The 25,837-nt window shown below is 34.0% G+C and overlaps 3 protein-coding genes across 6 annotated transcripts in view; 1 reads left to right on the forward strand and 2 right to left on the reverse strand.

The window, feature by feature from the left end:
• Positions 1–538: 538 nt before the first annotated feature.
• On the reverse strand, positions 539–19,544 carry LOC142972364 (CKLF-like MARVEL transmembrane domain-containing protein 4). The gene is made up of 4 exons (XM_076113423.1): positions 19,163–19,544; positions 5,473–5,631; positions 3,170–3,283; positions 539–2,233 (listed from the first exon to the last, which is right to left on the reverse strand). Exons 1-4 carry the CDS (start codon positions 19,307–19,309, stop codon positions 2,138–2,140), a joined length of 516 nt encoding a protein of 171 aa, XP_075969538.1. The 5' UTR covers positions 19,310–19,544; the 3' UTR covers positions 539–2,137.
• A 3,458-nt stretch (positions 19,545–23,002) lies between these two features.
• Positions 23,003–24,710, reverse strand: LOC142972366 (small ribosomal subunit protein uS8A). The gene is made up of 3 exons (XM_076113426.1): positions 24,584–24,710; positions 24,066–24,363; positions 23,003–23,122 (listed from the first exon to the last, which is right to left on the reverse strand). Exons 2-3 carry the CDS (start codon positions 24,359–24,361, stop codon positions 23,029–23,031), a joined length of 390 nt encoding a protein of 129 aa, XP_075969541.1. The 5' UTR covers positions 24,362–24,363; positions 24,584–24,710; the 3' UTR covers positions 23,003–23,028.
• A 507-nt stretch (positions 24,711–25,217) lies between these two features.
• sdk (sidekick cell adhesion molecule) overlaps positions 25,218–25,837 on the forward strand; it is a 32,597-nt gene continuing 31,977 nt past the window's right edge. For 2 of the 4 annotated variants that reach the window (XM_076113427.1, XM_076113428.1), the window contains exon 1: positions 25,218–25,758. In XM_076113427.1, the coding sequence (XP_075969542.1) occupies positions 25,650–25,758 (109 nt within the window). In that variant the 5' untranslated portion in view covers positions 25,218–25,649. The remainder of the gene's footprint in view (positions 25,759–25,837) is intronic. The other 2 variants (XM_076113429.1, XM_076113430.1) reach the window with 1 other exon arrangement.

Below are 25,837 nucleotides of genomic sequence, written 5' to 3' on the forward strand. Positions count from 1 at the left end.
GGTATGTGATCACTATCAATCGCTAATAATAAAAGCCTTTTGTTAATTTTGTCTTGATCGGTATCAATTCAGATAACTTGCGCATGATGAGTTCGTGTCAAAAACATTCTTATAACTTTTAAATTAAATTATCTCCAACAAAAAATAGAGTAGGGTACTCTACTTTATTAGTCGCATTAAAAAGTTAAAGTATAAAAATCTGTCAAGCTTATAAATCTGATAAATTATAGGTACGAATAAAAAGGCAATATTTTCAGAAAAAACGTACATTGTCAAAAAAAATGACTCTACACAGCAATATGTATTCAAGCCTTGAAATGCACATTGCTATGTAGAGACGTTATTATGGATATAGGAAATTTGTGTAAGTAATTATTTTTATTAATAAAAACAATTAGCCCATAGATATGATCAACGGGGGAACAGGATAGGGTGTTCAACGATGCTCTCTGGAATTCTCAGGCAGGAAATCAAAGCCCAGCGTGTTTATATTTCTGATCGTGCTTTCGGATAATATCAAGGACAATAAACCAGCCAATATGTTAAAATATATTTATTACTTTTTACAAATTAGTTCAATAAAATTAACTATTGCTTAAAACTCTACACAACACCTGACATTCAACACAACTTAAATATTTCAGTACTTAACAAAAACATCAAAAGATAACTTTAAAAAGTATTAAGTATAAAATATGTGTAGATAATGGTACCCAAAGGTATAAACTAGTTTAAAGTGTAGAAAGTGCTCGAGCTCGAATAATAAACGAATAAGCATTACTATAAAAATACAGATTATTCATTGAATTACATTTCAATTCGTCGTATTTATAGCTAATCAAAATATTTGATGAAAACTCGGCGATGTTGTTGCGCCTTTTAAAATAAAATGAGCAATATGAAAACAAACAATAACTTTAAAACAGTATTACTCTTTCAGAAATGTACTAAAATAATTACTTTTTCTACTGATACAAATATATCCAGTCGTATAGTTTATCTGAATTTATTATCAATTTTAATTCGTTTTAAATTCAATCTTAACGATTTATTTGATGTAAGACTAGTCTAACGAAATGTATTCATAACAACCATGTAATTAAATATGAATAGTTATAAGTATTATATTTATTATAAATACACGTTATCAATAACTAAACGTAAATAACTGCCATTTACTTTTGTTCATTTTATATTTTTAAGATGTAGGTTATTCAAAAATACATGTGTTTAAATTTATACATGTTCAAAAAATACTCTTGTAGATAGACAAAGTTGGATGTTTAAAAATAATCTATTAGATATTTTTTCAGTCATTCAAAACCACCGGAAAACTACAATTCTATAACCATTCATTACAATTTTCGCTATAAATAATTATATTGGACGTACAATACACGTTTACCCTTACAAATATACCAAATTAAATGTTAAATATATTTAATCTGCATTCTATCTATTTGCCACACATTTGTCCCAAATTCGTAAAATATTAAGCAAGTAGCTTCATTCAATGATCGTAAAAAATCTTAACATTTAATTATCTTAAATGTACACAATCTATGGCAATTAATTTAAGAATGAACATAGTCTATTAAAATTACAATAAAACTGTATTTTTGTTATGACTTTTAAAACAGCTCTAACTTAATTGAAATCTACAAATACATTAATGCTTACATACCAATAAAATGATTAATTTTGAATTCGTCTTTTACACGTTTAAGTTTATATTTTGCGACGGAATAATAATTAAACGGACAATCATATAAAAATAAATATTATAGACAATTTACTTAACAACGGCCTGGCAGTTAATAAACACATTCATAAAGCCTTCGATATAATTATTTTTTAGTCTAAAATCAATTAAGAACCGACATGCTGTTTTCAGCCATATTTTTACTTAGATGTTTTCAGTTAATCATTTATTTGACCAAATTTTACTGTCTCTATATTTATTTAAAACATACCCCATTTCCGAAATAAAATTATAGATTTAAATAAGTGCTTACGGTAAAGTTCTTAAGAAAGAAGGTTTTGTCGTTCTGAATCGAAAGCGAAACGAATGTGAGAGATATAATAAATAGGCTTCCGTTGAGGTTTTACTACTGGCCGCTAGCGCGCTGCTTCGTCCTCACGCGGCCGGCACTGACGCTGCCGTGTTCCTGTGCTCCTTGTACAGCAGGAATGAACTGGCACCATACGCAGCGGTGTTGAAGATACCAAATACCTGCAAGAAAAAGTATTTAATATTTTAGATAGTTTATACATGGCCAGTTTCTTCATCAAAAGTAACAGTCAAAGTATAGGAGTAAAATAAAAATGACAATAAAATTTTTATGGTGTTAGCTGTTACTTTAGATATGTGTGAAACTGGCCGTTAGAACCCTATAATGAAACTAAAAACTTATTTCGGTCACATTTAAATAACATTCAGTGAAGTAATTTTTAAATTACTTCAAAAATTAGTAAATTTTTGTAAAGCGCATACCAGACAGACAGTTAATTCATCAAATATTTACAAATAGAAAATAGAAACGTTGTATTGCCACCTACGAAATTAAGTAGGTACAACTCGATATGCAAATTAAAAATAGAAAGCTGTTTGAATCGTCTACGTTCGTCGAAAAAAGTAAAACTGTCTTCATTAGTCCATCGTCAGGCTATTAATATTCTTGAAAACCTTTATATCATACTTGTTGTTTGTTTCAAACCGTACTAGCTTTTTATTATAGGGTAAAAACCAGTTTGCATTCCGAACAGGTTTCTTTCCACCCTTAAACCAAGAAAGAGTTTTTAAGCTGTGATCACCAAAAAAGTTCGGAAAAAATCTACCCTTACGTAATTTATTAATGACTTTGGAAGCTAGTTTCATTTCGAATATAAGTATTCTGTGTTATAAAGATATTATTAAGTCCATCTCTACGATTTTAATATAGATCATTGATGCTCAAACTTGTAGTCGTAGATAATTGATTATTTTAAGTCTGTATCCAAAAAAACATAATGATGTCCTTTCTCGGATTTGTCAACTGAGTATATTTTGCACATTTAGTCACTCAATGCGCTTCTGAAAAGCAACTTTTTTGTTCATCTTTTGGGTTTCTAATACTACTTTGGTCCGTATGAGTGCAAGATGAATAAAAGATAAAGACAAAGAACTTACAGCAGCTGCAACATTGGCTCCGTAGCCGTGCGCGTAGTAAGAAGCCGTCGCTGCGAAGAGCACGATGAACGCAATCAGGTACAATAACGTCTCTATAGCTGTGCTGATCAACTCCTGGAAGAAAAATAAAGCTTTCAGTATTACATACTAAATGGCCAGTATTTTTTTCTTGGGTTAGATAGACCATGCGTAGGATCCACACACCTGATTCCATACTATGTATTGATTAAATAATATAATTTTATCGGCCTCTAAAAACCTGAGTGTAAATATACGTATATCTGTTATCTAACTGTTATTGTCTAGCTCTATATTTAAGTTACTCCCAGCCTCAAAACGTTAGCTCATCTTTAAAATTGTTGTCCCAGGTAATATCTGAGGCCAGGACATATTATGTCGTTATGATGATGAGTGATGCCTGGCGAGTGACCACATCACGTCAGTAACGTAATTAGGAATGAATTCATGGATTAATCATTAACCTTCCTCAGAATCACCAGTACCAATTCAGGGAAATATTGTTATTTATTATTTCATATTATATGTAAATTTTCCGTAATTTAAATATAAAATAAACTGACGTTTTCATGTAAGAAGTAAATCAAATATTTTCCGGTACGTTCGTATAAAAATTGCTTCGCATAGTGTAGACATTTTTGGTAGTGAAAGTTGGATATCAGTGTTACCGGAGAGATAAGCAGCTGTCTATTTTAAACGATACGATATTTGAATATATTAACATCGTGTGCAATATGTGTTCTGAATCAAGCTAAATTCTGTATGTCAACATAAGCTAACACGATGCATCATATCCTTTTTGTGATAAGAAAAATTTGGCCGGAAATTGTATTTCGCTTCATCATATTAGTAAAGCTGAAAGATATACATTTTTGATCCTTGATTTTCAGAAATGATTATCTGGGGGCACGGAAGTGCCCCCGCAAGTCGAGCAAAAAAATACGGCCGTAACATCCTTTTCTCGAAGCAATTCGGGCTATTTTTGACACCCCTATAATTTCGTTGTGGATAAAACAAGAAGCCTGGATTTTCAGCAACTAATCAGTCATTGTATAAACACGGTATATTTAAAATTTCAGTCAATTTGAACCAGTAGTTTAGGAATGACAACTTGTTAAAATTTTGAATTTTGTCACTCACTGATTCACTGACTCACTGACTCACCGATCATCAAAAGTCTAAGGTACTTCTAGCAGACTTAGAAGCTTAAAATTTAGAATACAAATAGGGTTTAGTGTCTTAATCATGGGAAAAATTTAATATTTTCTAATTTCGGTCCAGTTTTCTAAATACACCAACTGCAACAATAACTTTGTAATTCCATATAAATGTATAAGATTACAAGGTTACATTTGCAGTTAATGAATTATTATTACTGTAGAAAATAAAATAAATAGGTGTAAATAGGTACCTACTATATGAGGCATAACGGGAGGGGGTAAAGGGTGGGTAAGGGTGTTTAGCCCATGAAACTGAAAAACATTCCCATAAGAAAATATGTTGAATTATGAAAAAAAAAACGTCTTTCCATACAAATTTCACTTATGTTCGCTCTACAAAAAGAAGTGAGATGCCATCAAAAACATTCTGTAAAAACCTCAAGTCTCGCCGTAAAAAGTTGAGAGATCTATATAATACCAAGTCGATTAATCTATTTAGTCTCTACTTAAAGGACCTTCTGTCTTAAGTTATTACGTATGTTATTATCATGCCAATTTTAAAAAAATACCTTTAAAACAAATAGATCGACTTGGTCATCGCAAGAAAACACAAATTCGCCATTATTAACATTTCAGGAGCATTAACTTCTTGTCGTGCTGTGTAGTGTGATACATACTAATAATCAAATCATGCGATGGCCAGGTCGGTCTATTTGTTTTAGAGGTATTTTTTTGAAATTGGCATGATAATAACATACGTAATAACTTAAGACAGAAGGTCCTTTAAGTAGAGACTAAATAGATTAATCGACTTGGTATTATATAGATCTCTCAACTTTTTACGGCGAGACTTGAGGTTTTTACAGAATGTTTTTGATGGCATCAGTTTATTGTCTGTCAGTTAATGCTATGAATGAAAGTATCACTCAGATTAGATGTTACATAATATTATGGAATCAACTAGGAAAGGTAATAAACTCTATCATCTCGACTATACGATTGGTGGACATCGTGTAATGCTTAGTGCTAGTCGAATAGTAAAGAGTGAAGGAGTAGTTAGGAGAAGAAAATGCCTCTTGCCTATAGACATAAAGTAAAGTATTAAGTAAAAATATGAACACTTACTGATAGAACCCAGTTGATAGGTACTTTGAGTGCGTCCTTAATACTGAGAAGATAGACGAAACTCCACATGAGCGTGGTGATGAAGCTGGTGACTGCTACGAACACGAACCACCCGGAGTACCATGGCGATGCCAGCGCCATACACAGGATACCCAAGATCTGGAACGAAATGAGTTAACCATTAATACAAAAATCAAGTTATCTTTTCAATAACGTTTAAAGTGATACAAAAAAAAACACTATTGTATAGATAAACTACCGCTAAATGTACTCAGAAACCGGGGGTGCTTCAAACAATTGCAGCCTCAATGCTGGGCACGAGTCTCCTTTAGTTTAAAAATGAGGGAAGATTTCAGTTTTAGCTTTGAGTCGTTTATTATTTTATCTTCGGACATCCCGCCCTCGGATATTTTATACTTAAAAGAACAGACATAAATGTATGTTATACATTATACAACCATGTTTTACCATTTACAATCTTTGTGATATGTAGGAGGCGAACCTATTGGGCACAGTACCAGGCTCCGGCTACAATTTAAGATATGCATAATATGAGGATATACTTAGCACTTGACGTTCTATAAACAAGCATGATAATACTTAGTTCCTTCACCATCATGAACAAATAGTGTAAAACCACTACGTAGGTACCTTAGGCAATCATACTTTGTTTGTTTTTGGTTCGTGGTAACTCTGTCAATTCTGAAAAACACTCAGTGCTTTATTTTTAACTTATCAGCCAGCTGTAGGATAAACTGACAGATAAAAGTTTTACCAAATATGACGCATCATTTATCAGATAAGCCCTGATGTGTCATACAAGGGGCTTAAGAATAATTCATTGATATCTGTAATTTGTGTGAATAATTTTAGTCTTTTACTGCTGCTTTACTGCTAATTAAGATTCTACGCCCAGAATGAGTCTTGACATCACTTAACTCAGTACCGGTTTGAGCCTTTGCTTTCCTTCAACATCTGTTCATAAATTTATCAGACGAGAAATTAATCTGTTTTTATTACGAATAAGTAGGTACCTTTCAAACTATTCTATTACATAGTCTGTTATAAGTCATATTCTACTATTCATAATATTCTGTTACATACAATTTAAATCTCCTTATACCAAATAGTTTTGTTAATGTATATCATTTGCAAAATACAACCTCATAGAAACGAACGAACATAGAATTTCTTTAGCAACTTCGCGTGAATATACTATAAAAATGTGCCATGGATATAAAAATCCATTGAATGGTTTTGAAATTACACCTAAACAGCGCAAAGTAATAGATAAAGTAGCGGTAATATCCCAGTACCACTAGGACAACGGTGTCAGGTAAATGTGAACCATTAGCGTCCGTCGAAGTCTCGACGAGCAAGCGCAAGTAAGCGTGCGCGCGCCACCGCCACAGCCACATCGCGCCGCGGGCTCCACGGCCTCAACGAACCAAACCGGTTTGATATCGCGCGCGAACACGATCCCTCTGTCGCAATGCTCGCTAACAGGTGTTGTTTGTAGAAATTCCTTCCGATAACCGAACACATCTCTCAATACAATAGTCTAGACATGCCACCCCATATCTCGATATATACGAATGAATACTGTCGCTCAGGGCAACATTTTAGAGGTTCGAAATGGCGCATTTTGTCAATATCAATGGAAGTATGTTCCTATGTTGTTGAGGAGGAACGCAATGTGTGTCAGCCGAGGCACGTGCACAGTTGCACATAAAATGGAGAAAGTACGTCGCTGGGCGAGGAAACGTCGTCTGTAGTCGTCATGTGTACGTATGCATGTGACGCGACCGCCATACAGAACCACCGAGCCTTTGTCAATGGGTTCACAGACCATCGTCGCTTTTACACGTTGCAGTCTCGCTCCAAATAACAAAAGGTGACCGGATTTCCGATACTACTGTATTCGGTATCTACATCTATTGACGAAAGTGCTACGAATAATAGGACACACCCACAGAGCTTAATATGGAAGTACAATTATATGTACTACATGACCATTAGAAGTTTGTACTACAAACATTTTACTTGTATTAAATGAGTTGTTTCATGTCGTACTTAGATAATCTTGTCTCTTGCTTTCCATGATCGTAACTTTACAAACATAATAAACATTTGTGAGGCCATTTCTTTTTTGCGTTACCTCATGGAATATCACTTAAAAAAAATGTAGATCCTGTATTACCTTCCTTATTTCAACATGAGTAAGTAATACATCTCAGTAGCCGTTATCCTTGATAACAATGAAAAAATATGTCTAATGTTACCTATTGTTACGTTTGCCGTCCTCTACCAATGTTTTCTTGTGGCTTTCGCCTTTGTTTTGTAAAACATTTTCACAATATTAACTTTATCATATCTTTTTCCATCAGCCAGAGCAAGCCAGTGCTAACCAGATATTATAATGAGTATGAGTAAAAATATTGACTGATTTAATTATAGTTGCTTACTCAATACTTCGTGGCGTATATTTATGCAGTTATTCTACTCCCATGTGTATGTACAATAAGCTACTGACCTTGAAGTAAATACAAATCTACAATGGCGGCTCACACAACACCTCCATCGATCGATGTATTAGTAGCTAATTGTATTTTCAATGGTACACTTTGAAAACGTTACTACATCATTTCCACTTAGATTAAAACTCGGCTTCCAAAATACCGTTGACTGGTGATTTCGACAGTTTGTAACAGACGTTTTGTAAAACAATATCCAGAAATATGGACACGAACAGTTAAATCTATAAAAAATAAGTGATTAATGTATTTGTCTGACACAGTTCCGTAAATAAGTGGGCTGTAGGTATCAAACTCCATCCAGCAACGCAACGGTTGCGAAGTGAAAATGCAATCAAGTAACATAACATTCAGGTCAATGGGTGCGTGCGGCCGCGGTGCAGCGCGGCAGCGGGGCCAACTTGCCCAAACACTGTCTACCACTGCCTCACTGCCTCACTGCCTGCTCGGTTCATTGACCATGCTTCCGCATAGGGTTCACTTTTTACTACGCCATTAAAAAAAACATTATATTTATATATGCTATTTAGTTACGATAATAAAGTTTTTATCCTTCATAAGGAAATCTTGGTAAATGTGTCTACAGCCTGTACAATCTGTACATACTCGTAGATCTTTAAGCTAACTTAGATCTTTTGCATGTTTACTTGGACATCACGCACGCATTATGAATACAGATTATATACACATATTACATGTTACAATGCTACTATATGGCTTGCTCTTCATATTCTAATGACAACTAACTAATGTTACTCCAACTAACTAATGTTAGTTGTACCTCATTACGAGTATTTTATTTTCCCCTGTAATTTCATGATTCATGTTATCTTTAATTGCTGTATAATTGAACAGTGTACGTTGAAGCATTGAGAACAAAACCGGTTTAACTGCGAGTATCTCTATCTATTGTTTTAAAAACTCACAAGCGAAATTTAAAACAAAACCCGCCTTCGTCGCTCTTAATTTTTGAATCATTAGCCATTTGAGATGGTACTGACCTTGACAGATAATATTTATAAAATATTAAACATTTACTACACATATACAACAACTTGCCAATCTTCTCTGAATTAACGTCGTGGGTGAATTTTAATTTGGGGCTCGCTCGAGCTCAATAGAATGACGCAATCCCCAGATCTAGTCGAGACACCAATTCGAACAAGCAAACTACCTCGCCACCCATTGAGTCGCATACTTATGATAGCCGCGAAACGACATTCAACTCGTTTACCCAACTATGCCGTAGTCCGTACAAGTCCGTGTGCGCCCTCCGCATTCTTTACTTATTATAGATATTGACAACATTGAATATTCAATAAGCTCTTTCATATCGATTTGAAGCAAGCGAACACAATTAACCTTGATGCTTACGATGAACTACACGACGAGAATAATCATTTGAAAGAAAGTTATTTCAATTTCATTGGCCTTGATGTTGCTACCGTGACTGTACGACAACACAGCGGGGATCGCTAAAGCGAGATGTTTACAAACATCATGAACGTAATGCTCTAAAAACTTAGACTTTTTGTTACAATAAATCAAGTATGATGAAACTTTCGTGTGGTCAATTGTTATCTTCCATTTGGAACAATACTATTTTAAACCCACTTTTTGTTTTTCGTTTTTTGAGGTGATGAATGAGCAATGTTTTTATAAAATGATCTAGGTACCTATTTACAAATGACCACTTTCATATTGGTTTTGGGAGTATACGGATTATTATGGATACAATAGATCTGCTAAAAAAAGATTAGTTCAGGATCCTCCAGGATATTTAATAACGGGTAAATTCAGGTCAGAGGCACCTTCTTATCTTATCTAACATAAAAGCACGAGATTTGCAACGCAGCTTGGTATATTTATATAGAAGTACCTACGTACAATTGTTATATTCATTTGAAGAAATATCCGATTCTTTATATTTCCTCAACGATTTTCATACATAACGTTAGTAACGCTTTTGATACCATTGCTTTCTGTGTTAAATGTTTTATCAAACAGAAACGTGGCAAATACTGACATAACATATCCTTCAAAATTCGAAATAAATAACAATGACAAACATAATAAAAAGAGCTACATTACTATGATTAAATGGAAAAATATGTTTTGGAGTCCCCCAAGGCACATTCTTCGCCCCTATCACTAACACGTAGGCCAGGTTTTTCTATTAAGACTGTAATTAGTTAATTGAAAAATAATACAGGTTGCCCACGCATGGTAAATTGAATGTGTACGATAAATATTGTCGATGGGCTTCTTTCGAAATTAGGTGGGGCTTTATGTTTGTTTCCATTCTGTGGAAGATTATGTCACCATGTCACAAATGGATTTATCATGTAAATAGATATACAAAGAATTTCGTCACCAACATATTTTCTGTTCGTCTTCAAGCTATTTGTATTCTATACTGATAATAATATAATATTTTACATCACTGAAATGTTTTTAAAACACAATACAAACTTAGCAGATTTAAAATTGTATAGCTCATAGACGTTTATATTCAACATTTAAGGCATCTGTTAACCTCAAAGTTTCCTTAACATTTAACTACTTACCACTAGTCCCAATAACTACAAATAACAAACTTCCAAAAGAATAATGCCATATAGTTAAAAAAACAAGTGTTAGTGACTAAACAAGCTACCACATAATTATCTGGTTATGTTTAAATAAAAGTTTAGATAAATGAGCACGTGATACAATAACGGAAGTACTATAAATATCACGTGCTCATTTTTAAATATGAAGCAAAAAAGTATAAAAATCCCATACATTTTTACTAGTCCTAGTAACAGATTATTTTAGTCGATATTACTTGTTACGTCTACCAGTTTATACCTATTAAATATTCAAATCCGCTTCGTCATAACGCGAAACATAATAATTTTTAATATCTAATGGCTCTACATGTAGTCAGGTTCATTATCAAGAGAGAAGAGAACATATTTCTTGAAAAAGCTATGGTCATGATATCCTACTTTAATTAATTAATATCATAAATGTGAAAGTTTGTAAGGATCGGTGCAAGTTTGTAACTTTTTGACTTAAAAAATGGCTAGATTTTAAAAGTTTGAGGCATAGGTAGTTTTAAGCCCGAGGAAACTATTGGCACGAGTGAAGTTGGGAGCAAAAGTGAACGAGTAACTAATAACTTTATTGCTATCACAGGGAAAAGGCTCACCTTATCATTAATGATCGATTTCAATCGGTTCGTTTCCTAGAATTTTGTTATTAGAGGCTTCAAATTGGGAATAACTTAATGCAGGTGGGATGAGTTTAGGTAGCGTTTTGAGCTCATTCGTCCACTAGAGAATAATATATATTATGTTTACTTAATATTTCTTTAAACTCAGAATTCAAAGCAAAGCTTATAACCCGATAGAAAATAGTAGAGTAGGTTTAGCCGTACAAACAAAATCTTTGTTATATCTCTTGCTAACTTCGTCCCGTGACTGAGTAACAAACATCCATCCGAATTTGATAATGATAGTAAGATTACATGTAAAAGGAAACGCGCCAAGACTTAAGTACTAAAGTACTCTATCGTATCAATATCCGAGCTATCACTCAATTGTTTCACTTGGGTTATTTAAGTGGCACTTACACACAACTGTTGTTAGTGACTAAGATTAGTTTCTGTTTATTTTCCTGATTATGTCAGAGAAATTTTCACGCTATTTCTTTGAAATGGAGTGTGTATATGATCAATATGATTGGGTTAAAGGTTTGTGCGATGTTTGCTGCTGTAGGAACGCCAGACAGTCTGGCACACACCCTAAATTAGCAATTATCACACAAACCTTTAGCCCTATCATATTAGTCAGATATACACTCGATTTCAGGCGAGCATGTTTACAGACTTGCCCGTGGAAATGTCCGTCTAGTGAATTCTCCACTTAGTCTACAGCCAACTACTGACATTATACTTTGCAAATAGCCCTGCAATTTTGAATAAAATACAATTCTTTGTTTTATAGTATTTGATATCGTATCAGTTATTGATTTATAGGTTTACGAGTTATGAAGCATGAATCAAACAATGGTTTATCCGCAGGAGATTGTGTTGTGTGAATAATGTTGCGGTAATAGTAGAGGTAAATAACACATCAATTAGGTACGTACTACCTATTGTGCATTTAATATACAGATATTTTTTTCCTTTAAGTTAGATAGGTTTCATGTACGATAGCAGAGAAAATGTATATTTGCACTTTAACTTCAAAAACTTTTTAAGCAAACAATTCTTGATAAAATGTTTGGTACTATGTACGTATGTTTATCATTTACTTAACCTCGGCTAACAACCTAAATCCTTCTTGAGTCTTCCTTTGACACTAATTGAGTCTAGCTTTTCCGACCAGGATCAAACACGACTATCATATAATTAACTACATTCTTAGTAATTTAAAAATTAACTCAAGGCTGAGAGGATCAGTAACTCAATAGAGACGATTCGAGAGGTGTTGGAAGTCAAAAGGCAAAGGTCAAACAACGAATGGTACGAGAATGTTCCATCTCCGAGAGTCGAGACTAATTGATGAAAGTACCCAAAGTAACTAGTATAATTGACAAGATGCCAGGCTTCCAGCGATAGATTAAGTACCTACGTATCAAAAATAGGGTAGATAAAACAATTTTATGGAAGCGTATGATGTTTCTGTTTGTCTATGATATCCGTGACCCGTTTTCTTGAATGCTGTTAACTGGGAAAATGAGAGAACAACAGATGAGTCCTCCCGAAATAACCGGCCGCTCCGTAGCGTCGTATAAATATAAACTGCTGTAAACGCGATTAAAAGCGTGACATAATGAAAGATAACACGAATGATGACTCTCGCCGTCACAAATTATTCTTAAGACCTTGATGAGGATCGTTTTTAAAAGTCAATGCTATTCCATTATACGAAAACGTTATATAACATAGTATAACGTAGCTATTTTGTATTTATATTAGCTTTAATAATATCCTTATTCCATTTTTTACAGATTTACCTCAAACTAACTAAAATGTTGATAACAGTTAATAACATGTTTTAAATTATCCGCAACAAAGTTGGGAATTGTAATCTCAGTTTAGTGTTGTGATCTCACCATTCAGTAAGTTACGTGAATGGTAGGAAGTACGTAACCTCCCTCCTGGTTCGTTCACGTGCACAATGACTGAGCGTTAAGAGAGGTGTGTCGCAACTCGCAACAACATAAAGCCGGCTACTCAAGACTTGTAACATGTAATGGGAATACTCACACAATGGTAAAAATTTGCTAAGCATTTTTTTGTTTTACATGAATATCAATAAGTTGTCGCCTTAGATACGTACTGACACTTAATTTTTCCATTAGTTAGCATTTGTTTCAAAAGGTATGACGTGAGCGGATTAAGACTTAATTTATTTAATACTCAACATGATACACCTCAGTGCTATTCAGAATACCTACATTCCTATCTAAATGACTCTACCAATTAAATTAAGTGCATAGCTCATTAAACTATTGGAGGCCACCTTTAGGCCTCTTCAGACGGCAGTTAAAGTTTGTACAGAATTACTTGACCAGTGGGAACGATGACAAGTACACGTAGTCGTGTACTACGAAATTATTGAGCGAGTGAAATGATGGGAAAACGACAAGTTGTCACACCGGCCCGCGCTCCACCGCCGCCGCCACCGCGCCGCGCTACTCCGAGCCACAGACGCGTAGTACCTTATACAACCTACCAGTGGCGATGGCGATGGCCGACCACGGCGAACCACATGTTGACACTACTACTTTCATTTTGATGCCAACTTTCACCCGATGTCGCTCTCGAATAAGCTACGAATGCAAAATTTTAATCGTCTGTTAATATGCTCTTTATTTGTTCTCTCATTTATATTCGATAAATCGATACTATGTGGAGTTCCGTTCACTTGATGTCTCTGTGAGAACAAAATATTTCATACCCGTTTCTCCGAAGACGTTGTTTATTCCGTACCAACTTTTTCTTCAAAATAATTTGGACTCAACCAAGCTAGAAAATAATGGCATAGAGTCGCTTAGTAAAAGAAAAATATTTCGGATAATAACATAGGTACTAGGTGATTTCTTAAATAATTTCTCTACACATCTGTAAAACCCGGCAAATCTTCATTCTGAGACTAAGCAAGACTACCACCCATTGAAATTTTTATTACTTACATTTTTACTTTACAGAGAACGTGCACGTTTATTTAGTTTCAAAACGTGTCTAACATATATTACGAGCTGATATGTACTTACCTATCTCTACATCTACAATCAAACGATAATACAAATTTAGTTACAGGACTATGCACTTGCAACGTGCCCTAAGACATCAAAACTCTTTTGATTTAAGCAAAGATTTAGTTTAGCGACAACACGAGAGATAACATAGCATTTTAGAAAACTCAGTATTATAGATAGAGCTTGTGTAGATACCTGATAGCTGTGATAAGAGAGTTACCACAATAACATTCGCAGGTTGAGGCACAAAAATGATGGATGACGTCTTTAGGAAATAGATAATGCACTTATACCAAGGTTATCAATGAAAAACCTTCAACAAATCAATAAGAAAACGAAATATTTCTGTACGAATGGTTTAGTGTGGCTATCGTTTCTTGTATGCGTCTAAAACATAAAGATTGTATATAATATGTGTCATCGTGTGCTTATTCACGGATATTCATAGAATATTACGTAAACTTCGTAAATGTGTCAGTACATTTAGTATCTACGTGTTTTTTCTTCAATATTAATGACCTTCAGATCAATATACGTACAATATAACTAAATGTACATACCTATATGTACATTTACGTTGTAGTTAGAGGGCAAATGTTTATAACATAAACATGCACGTTGCAACGAATATCAAACAAATTATATTTTAGAACGTTTTTGCAACTTGCATCTATACATTTTATTAAATACAATTAGGTACAATTTATGTAAGATTCAATGCTAAGTCTTTTATTCTTATGAGAATGTAGCGTTATAACGTTGAAAAAATCGACAACTCTACTTATCCACGAGCACGACCATTTTTGAAAATAATTGTTAATATGAAATGTATTTCTCATATAAAACATTTTTTATAAACGTGAATAATATTTGTAGGTATTGTAAGTACCACTTTCTACTTTTTATCGGTCACCGATAAGGTTGGGCCGATGAAGCGTTATTCGCCTAACCATGAACTTATTCAACTTCTATCGTGGTTGAACGACATTGAGGTCCATTGTGCTTTAAGGTGTATATGTTACTGTAAAAGCCCGAACAGTGGTAAATCCTAAGATTTTCCGGTAAAACCTAAGATTTACCAACTCTCAATGGTAAAAGTCCGAACAAGCCAGAGTTTAAAAACTATGTTACGATATATAAAAAAATCCTCCTTCATAACTATGTTAATAACTATTTCACGGTATAATTATATACTGTGACATAGTTATAAAGAAGGAATTTTGGGCATAGCGACATGGGTAGGTTAGGTTAGAAGGCTAAGGTGGGAGCGAGCGAAGCGAAGCTCCCACCTTAGCCTTCGTGGTTATTTTTTTTTAACCACCCAGAAGGAGGAGCCCCGCGAAGCGGGGCTCCGGCGACATCTCGATATCATCAAGTGAATATAGGTAAAAGTTCGAAATAAAAGAATTGTTCGGACTTTTACCATTGCGAGTTGGTAAATCTTAGGTTATACTGGAAAATCTTAGGATTTACCACCGTTCGGGCTTTTACAGTAACATATACACTATTGATTTTATGATTACAATCGTGCTTTCAACTGGTCCCGTATATAAAACGAAAATATAACTACATTTATAGCAAAGTTAAAGAATATAAAGGAAATAAAATTTAAAATGCCACGTGGTCACACTGAATTTGTCTTAAATAACAACCAAATCATAATTTATTTACACACACAGTCTTGTTATACAAATGACGAGTTTATAAGAAAGAAAGCGAAAGCGATACGTAACGAAAAGTTTCCTTTCACAAAGTTTGCCATTTATTTATTACACACATACTTATATGAGCCACCGAGCACAAAAAGCAATGGTCATAATTTCATCTGATAATTCAAAACGGAAAAAACAGTGCATTAAAATAAATGTTTTCAAAATAAATGACTTTCTTAATCCTGTTTATTTTTTCTGAAACTTTCGACGAGAAAACGGTTGACTTGAATCATAATACAGATGGCTCAAATGCCAGAATGCATCTTAAAATAACACACACAAACAGGATATACCTTTCATAGCATCTTCCTGCAGGATAAATTCATTAGACGAATAATTAGAACAATTTATTAACCTTATTAAAGTCAAAGGTCTTTTGACTCAACGGCAACGCGTAAAACTGAAGATGATGTCATTATAACCCTAATTATTTTTATAAGTAAGTATAAAATAACAACCGCACTTTGATATCCTACATATAATACTGCTACGCAATTACATTTAATAGCTAGCTATATTTTATAATACTACATTTGAACCAGGTGCTTGAAATACAGAGAGAACCTAGTACTTATCTCATTCAACACTCATTGAACGTAAAACAAATGAATAGTTTAGATAATATCGGTGTTACCAATAACATCTCGACCGAAACTAGGAGTGGGCCGGCTCGTTTGCTAAGAAATAAGACTCCAAGTGGAATGATTACATGAATAGAGGCAAGATTAGTCTGAAGGTGGTATTCATGTTCGAAAAGACTACTTATTGTCTTCATTTGTACTAAGTATCTAAGTTTCTATACAAAAATTATGACAATTTGACGGAGTTATCTTTCCCATTTAAAAGGTACCTCGTAGCTCATGGGTATGTTATTTTTTGTGCAAATAACTGTCCAACCCAACCAAGGCGAGCCGATAATAATGTTAAGTGTAAAGGACAGCCAAATGGCTGATTGTGACTTTAACTACAATACGAAGCGACAGAAATACTTTTGAGTGCCATTTAAAATGAAGCCGCTGTTTGTTATTGGGTGTTGAGTGAAATGGGTAAACGCAGATTAAACAGGAAGTTGGAAATTAAAAATAACCTTAAAACCAGGAAGATATATAGATAGAAGAACGATGATAAGAAGAATACATCTTATAACGAAGTATCTTCTTTAAAATCTGCCTATAGAATAATATTCATAGTAAAGATAGAGACACGCATAGAATCATAGGTATATTATTTATCTGTTTTCAGAGAACCCGCTATCAGATTGCCAAATACCTTATTCATCAATAACAGAAGCTAATAAGAACTACTTATTTGTATTTCCAAGGCATAAATGAAACAAATACATACTTCGCAATGGATTAACAAGCCAGTTGTGACTATTGTTTCGATCAGTTGATCGTACATACTAATATGGGCGCTATGTTATTAGAGCAGCGGCGACGAAGGACGAACGATGATATCAGCAAGCGTTGAGCTCGAGTAGGCGAAGGCACACGCCCAGTCAAAATTATGACGAATCCCTCGTGCTAAAGTATATATAAGGCCTTCTTCCTTGAAGTCAAGCGAGTTTACCTACACATATCACCTACATACGTGTCTGAAAGTACTCATTTCTTATTTAAGGCTTACATCATAAATAATGAATGTACAAGTCTTAGTATATTATTGACAGCTCGCCACAACTATGCTGTATGACGTGATCGTAATTAACAAGTCACGATATCATTACTTAATCGATACCTTAAACTACCTCATTGCTAAAAAGGGCATTTAATTACATTCATTGTGGTAAGAGGATTGTTGTGACAATTTTAATAGGTTTCTGTTCTGGTTTTCAATAAGAAAATGGCATGATTCCAATGACTAAACTTCTATGTGACATCATTATTAGGTCAAAGTGAGCAGTGAGAAAATCACTATTTAGAATGATTGAGCCTGAGCACGAGAATAAACACAGACTAGATTCATAAAAGCAACTTATTTGTGCCAACTGCCAATAATTTCAATCCCAATTAACTTCTTAGATAGGTACCGTAGGTATTTAAAATATCAAACAAATCAACAAGCCAACACAACAAATATTTAATCCATTACATCACGTCTCTACATTTTAATTATTCACGTCGTTTAGAAACTCAGTTAAAGCAGACAAGTAAGATGACTTCATAGATACCTGAGGCGCTATAACATAATTATAATGTTAAGTATAAGGAAACTCGAGAACAACCAACAAATATACGAAGAACACAGTTGTTACAAGTTTACAACACCATTATAACATAAATAGTTTGCCTAATGTGCTATTGTCCAGTGCTATTGTTATAGTTCTATTCGTGTGGAATTCCTATTAGAAACATTTGGTTTGTATATTATATTGTTGCTGGATATATTTTGTATGCAGGGTTTTCATAATAAACAGAATAAAAACCATAATTATTACAGCCTTAACAAATATTGAACATTGTACCCACAGAACCGCTTATAACACGTTAAGGTAGAGTATTACGCGGCCGTCAGTGAGTGGAGGAGTAAGTTTAGCTCGCCTCCTCCGCATGTACCGGCTTGTTCGTCTACAACCTGCTATGTCAGCCCCCGCACCCCGCCACCTCCTGCCTGCTGCCTACTGACCTCCACGACACCAAAAAGCATTCTCAGCGACAATATGCAACGTTTTATGGCCTCGATAACTCATACTCATATGCATAAAATAGTACACGCTCTCACGGTACAAGCGTGCATAACTAAATGACACCGATTCGAACATTAAGAAAAATACTCAAATTAAACCTTTACCTTCACAATTTATGAGAATTAAGATTCCCATAGAGCATAATCCATTCCAAATTATTCCTACTAGATAGTTGTTGCGGGTTCAAGTTGAGACCGCATTAAGCTAGCTCTACCTAAGCTAAAAGTTAGTTAATAACTGTGTAAACTTAAGTATCTCCTACCTATTATAGAAACCGATGGAAATTTATAAACTTGAGTAGATACATCTATTTATATTCGTACTCAAATCATATAAAAAGTATTATTACGAAAATTCTAAAAGTTTGCAAGTACAAAATATACGTATTAACTTGACAACTGTACTGTAACACTTAAGGTGCAGTTAAATAGCTAGATATTAGTGTGTCAGAACACTTAGAACTCTTGTAAAGTCGTCGTAATCTTAATCACTAAAACAATACTCACTAGTTCGACGATTTTTAAGAGGCCCGGCGGAGTTTTGAAATAGTTGGTGTCGATTTTAATCCAGTCCAGTGCGCCGCCCTGCTGCTGAGGTGCAGGTCCAGTTGGTTTGTTGTGTTCCGTGGTCACCACTGTCTCGGGAGCCATCATTATTTGAGTTAAACGTCCGTGGTTAAAAAAGTATTTTATTCGAGTGCGTAAATCACGAGCACTGACACAATAAACTTCAGTACACTGTAGACGCGGCACACATTTTCGTCCGGCGACAGCGAGCGTAGTATCGTTCGTGCGGCGCGCAACTGTCGAGCGGAACGGAAGAGTGGCGGGGAACAAGAATGGTGGTGATGGCGTTTGTGCGCCACAACTGCGAGCGGTGCGAGCGGCCCGAACGGCCCGGTGCTGACGGAATGCTACGCATATTATTATACATGTAGATGTTGGTGCTCCTAGGTGTGCCGCTAACTTAACATCGTGTAGGTATATGAATTATCACTTACTTAACACCATTGATAAATAGGAACATAATTGAATTATCACAATGTTAAGCCCAGACTACCGTATTTAGTTGTAAGTATATACTAAAACATTTAAAATAAGATCTCAGAATCTTGGTCAACTAATTTAGCCAGAACTCATGATTGTCATCAACCTAATAGTAAATGTCCTGAGTAGGCAATCCAATTAAATAGTCATAAACAAGTCTAATGGTTAGCAATATAATTCCAATAAACTTGAGTTAAGAACGTTTTTGCTGTGCAATTGCATAAACGAGTAACAATTATTGACACTATGATAAATACTTAATACATATCTTTACTTAGTAACCTATTGTTTACCCTTATGAAACTGATAAAATAGGTTGTAGAATTACTATGCAACAAGTTGCGTTGAGACTATGAAGTAAAAGCTTTTAGCCACACATCCTGTCTACCACACACCCAACAGATTCCTATTTAAATTTTAACTTGAATTCCTGGACCGAAATGCTCAAAAACTAAACTCAACTGAAACAGTGACTTATATTTTGATTCTTATGAAGCAGTCACATAGTTTGTTACAATCCTTAACCAACTAGATTTGGATTTTGAGAAGTTAACATGTTTGAATTAAAATAAATGCTTAGGGCTTTGACCCCAGTGTCCAAATAATATAAATTATGTTTTTTTTAAACTAGATGTTCTCGGCGATACTTGTAGTTTCTTCTATCATTGAAGTTTCCAGCTAAATGAATAGTAACGATTAGGGTTAAGTTACTAACTACAAAGAAAGAATGTTATAAATAGGTGCATCACCCCCAGCCCGTTAGTTTTACATGAGCTCGTTCCTATCTACCAGGCACAGTTTCACCTGAACGATTACATGTAACTTATTTTTTTAAACCGAATAGTGATGTAACCGACTTTAAAAAAAACGACACGTGCGTTATTAGGTACACTTGCCGTTAGTTATCACTGCCGTATTAATATAGGTGAATTTCTAACGATTAAATAAGTTTTGTACTGAGGTTTCGTTTGCGTGGACATTTTATTATTAAAGTATAGGTACTAACAAAACGATCACCTTTTCTTGAAATATGGTTTAACGACCTGCGAAATTTTGTCAAAATAGGTTCAGCTGTCTAAGTCTTGAATAGTGATGCAGGCGTCACCGTATAGGTAGGTACTTTAAGCAAAAGGAAAATGAACAAGCATTGGCATGTTTTGAAAGCATAATAAAAAAAGAAATGAGGTAATGCGTTCAAATATACTGTACATTTTTAATCTTGATAATATTAATCATGTCATTAAATAGTTTTATATAAACACATATCCGGAGCTAGGACCTGCAGAGAAAATAATAATGTAATTCTCTATATTTATTACTGTTTTGCATATTTTAAAGGAACCCTTATGTACTGGAATTAAAATATGCTCATTCTGTAGGCAAAAACAACTAGCGCCATCTATCCATTCGATCGTGAAATAAAAGGTGTGCCTGAGCAAAAAAAAGTGGAAACGGTAATCGGTTCTTAACAAAATAATGATTTAATCTAAACAAATTCATTACTCATTTCTTGATGGGTAAATTTAAAATGCGAACTAATTCTTGAAAAAGTATATACGCCACGCATGAAACAGTGAAAAATGATGTTTTGTTAAGCACGAAAGAAAACCATAACACGATCAGGTGCAATTATTTTTCTTTCTCTGTGTCTTTCCAATTACTGTTATAATTCATGTTATTTACTTACAACGAATTCCTACTTGCGCCATAAGAATAAATTTTAATATGATACCAAGTATGAAGTATTTACTAGTGAATGCAATCCCGATCTCGCGGGATCCCGATCTCGCGAGATCCCGTGTATTTTTTCGGGATCAATCCCGAAGCATAATATGACGAGATCCCGTTCGGGATTGTCGGAGAGGGCATTTTCAGCAGCTGGCTACATTGCAATAGACTTAAGATGCCGATTAGAAGCTCGTACTATTGATACACTTTGTATTTTAAGAGGCTACTTTCAAAATGCCATGTGATTACTTTTTATTTTGATCTCCTGGAGCTACACCTACTTTTTTGATTATGTTCATGTTATTACACCTGTTAATTATGTTACGTTGTTAGTAATATTCAAAAATAAAGGCTTTTATTTTCTTTCAAATAATAATTTATTGCATTCACCACACTATCACACGCATATAACATTAAACAAGCCGTTCGAATTGTATTATTTTTACTAACTAGACGGGATCCCGAAAATCTCGGGATCCTGCGGGATTGATATTTCTGATCGCGAGGGATCTCGAGCTGACGATCTCGAGTCGGGATTGCATTCCCTAGTATTTACGTATTAAAATTTGAATTTACAGTTTATGCGCTGTGATGCTCGCAAAATCGATTTATTTCCGACTGAGCCTCCTTTTTAGGAGAGTTCATCATTTTAAAAGCCTAAAAACTAAAAAGTTTATTATATTTGACGCAGTAGTATTAATATTAAATAAATAAATAAAAATATTATTGGACAACTCACACAAGGTCATTTGATTCCAAACTAAGCAGAGCTTGTACTATGGTAACCAAACAACTGATAAATATACTTATATACTTCTAAATACATACTTATATAGATACATTAACATCCAGGCTCAGAACAAATACTCGTGCTCATCACACAAAGATTTGTCCTGGGTGGGATACGAACCCACCACACGCGGCAATATTTGACGAGTTAATCCTACTAACGTTATAAATGAGAAAACTTAAGATGTGATATACCTATGATTTATAAATCTGATAGTTTTACTCTTTCACTAAAAATCTGTACGACGGCTATGGATGAAATTAAGTACATTGGTAGTTTATAACCTGGATTAATATATCGGATACTTTTTACCCAGGGGCATCTATTCATGCGGACGAAGTCGCGTGCAGAAGCTAGTGCTTTTGTAATGCATAGAAGTTGATATTTCCTATTTTCTCATCACTGCGTTCGGAAAATTAATTTGACTTCACTATGATATATTTGTATGAAAAAAAATTTTTACTACGTTATCAGTTTGCCAAATCTCTACACAGTGAGTAACTGCAACATTTTCATACAAACTGCATATTTTTAATATATCTAGTTTTCAATACTCATAATGCATTTAGTTTGTAGTTAGATATATTATGTACTTCAACAAATATTATCTTATGAAATATTAGAATTTGGACCTAGTCAAGACAAAATTTTGTATTGTAACTTTGTGACAATCTAATGGTTATTTATTGGTATAAATGAATACAACATAAAACACATAATAATTGGAATTGTTATTGCCTTATTTATCTAATAATTAAAAAAGAAGTAAATAAAACAAGATGTACATTTTCATTTATATTGAGTAAACTTAGAAAAAGAAGCCTAAAATTTTTCCTCCAAGATGTTTCCTTCTGGCTTCTTCATGGTCCATAATGCCACCACTGGTTGTCAGGACGAGGTAACTGAAATGAAAACAAACTCATATTAATACCATATTTAATGTTATAAATCATAAGTATTGATAGTACATGAAGTACATAGTCTTTATAAGTTTTTAAAATGGGAGTATCCAAATTTAAATTATTTTAGCTCTTGTATAAAAAATATCTCTACAAATTAGGATTTAAGAGCACAATGATAACTCAGACATAGATCTTATATAAGATAAGAGTCACTCTTTATTGTATTTAAGAGCTAGAGTTGCAAATAAATTGTTCAATTAAGTGAATGCAAAATAAGTAGAATGTTTAAAACACCACTAACAATATCTACTGATAGAGAGTAGACATCAATTTGTGACATTTTATTTTAATATAGCACAAACTTTCAAATGACGACCAACAAGAACTATTGGCGATCCGCGGTAGTTGTGCATTTATACTATTAGCTTGAGATGATCTATTACAGATGGTTTTGATGGTGGATAAATGATTATTTTGTAGTGTATGTACTTACTAACACCAAATTCTTACATTTTGAATAATAATTATCAAAGGAAAAGCTTCTTGTGCTCGCAAGAACTAGTATATGCAATGTACATAAGATAAACATGAACTAAATTATTTAGTTCTAAGTTAAATATAATATGATTACAATGATTACATGTAAACTATGTATGCATGCAATTAATAGAACTATTGTATGTGCATACATGTGCACTATAAACATTAACAAATAACAAAACATGTATAGTAACAATAAGTGATGTGTATGTAATTACTGAAACTACTAACAGATTCCTTGCGAATGTGAATATGTATGCCAAAAGGAGTGCTAAAACTCTAAAAACAAGGTTATGATTTGTGTCACTGACTGCACCTGACATAGGATTCGCATACCTATAACTATGAGTGGCATTGACACAGAGATTGTGTGAACTTAGCAATAAAGAGAGAAAATGCTTACCCGAACTGTCGTGATGGTAGCAAGTTAGTCCACCTCTCAATGTCATTAATTGGGACGTCGAAGCGGGGTGAAATGACTCCACATTTGTTCAGTCTGCCGGTAAGATTGACCACAATCTTTCCAGCTCTGTGGTCATCGACGATTTCAAACTCGCCAATGTAACCGTGCTTCATCATCACAGTCAGAAACTTGACGATAACTTTGGAACAAGGCCTGATGAGCACTTGACGTTTTCCGCGCTTCTCAGCATTGTGAATTGATTTCAGCGCATCACTCAATACATTCATACGCACCATGGCTGTAATTATACAAAGTAGTGTAAGTTAACGCTTATTATATCCTAAAACCAGGAACTTCACATCTGCACGAAGAAATGTCAAAACACCGTGAAACAACAGAGGTTATCACTGAATTTCACATTTATCGACTGAAATATTTTAATGGACGTGATGCACAGTAACTGCTTCTGAATATACAATACTTTTACAGTAATTTAGAGCGTTAAAAACAAAGATTACCTAGGATTTAATGCCCGCTTCAGCGAACCGAAATGACAAAACACTCCGAAAGACTTATTTTAGAGATGTGACATTAGTGGTGCACATTAAAAAATCGACTAAAAACTTTATACTCGACTAATGCGCTAAAAGGTCACTATAACAAATTCCTACAATAATAGAACTTTCTGTTAAGCAAAATTGAAACCAGTCAGAAAAATGTAATAAATGTGTTTCAAATTGTATTTTGAACTTATTTCGACCATATAATAAGGAAAAATATAGGCATTTGTTTTCATCGGTTCGATGTGGAAACAGCATTGCACTAATATTCTCTTGGAATATTTTTAAATTCAATTCAGTCTTTTGACTGTAGCAATTAGTTATGAGAGAAGCTAATCTACTAGATTTATTTATGCTTATTATAGACTTCAATTGATTAATAAAGAGAACTTACGTTAAATTAACGTTAGTTATTACTGTTTATAAAAAATTATGTTTAACGAATTATGTAGGTTAAAAAGTAATAGAAGCGGTCGAATCTACAGTCAATGTATAAACAGTTTTTTACGAGCAATTTCTACCAGTATCGAGATGCTAGCAAACATTTTGAATATTTAAGGGTTAGTATGTATGGCAACACCGACAAAAACATACTTTTTGCCGTAGAACGCGTTTTGCTCGTCAAGTTGTCGCGTCCTTCGAACGATTGTGCAATGAAGTTTATAAAACTTTCGAAGTTTGTTATAACTTTTAAAAAAATATTATAACTTATAGTAGATCTTATTAAGTGAATGTCGTAGTGAATTGTGATAAAACGTTACATATTTGTGTAAAATCAGTGCAATAAATAGACATACAAAGTTGAGTGAACTTATGAAGTGAGTAATCCCTACCTTGTCCGTAGTTGCAAGGCGAGCGAATTCCACAGGTGTATATTGAATGTTGTGGCAACTAAAATCCTAGCAACAGTTTTAAAATGACGGGTTGAAAGCTTAATATTTGTGTGTTTATTGTATAAATTATAATGATTGTAAAAGGCAGACGATAAGTGTAAATTATTATGGACAATAAGATATAACGTGTCATGGAAGAATTAGAGCGGTGGTACAAGATGAATTGCATACAGTATTGTGGAACTTTTCTGTTACTGCTTCTCTTTATTGTGCACCCAACATCGTCAGTGAACAATACAGGTAAGATAATTAAAAGTATTAATTCGTAAACATTAGTACTCCGGGTCTTTGTTTACTTATGTTATGCATTTAGAAGTGG

The sequence above is a fragment of the Anticarsia gemmatalis genome, chromosome 4 (assembly GCF_050436995.1).
Source record: "Anticarsia gemmatalis isolate Benzon Research Colony breed Stoneville strain chromosome 4, ilAntGemm2 primary, whole genome shotgun sequence".
Taxonomy (NCBI): Eukaryota; Metazoa; Arthropoda; class Insecta; order Lepidoptera; family Erebidae; genus Anticarsia; species Anticarsia gemmatalis.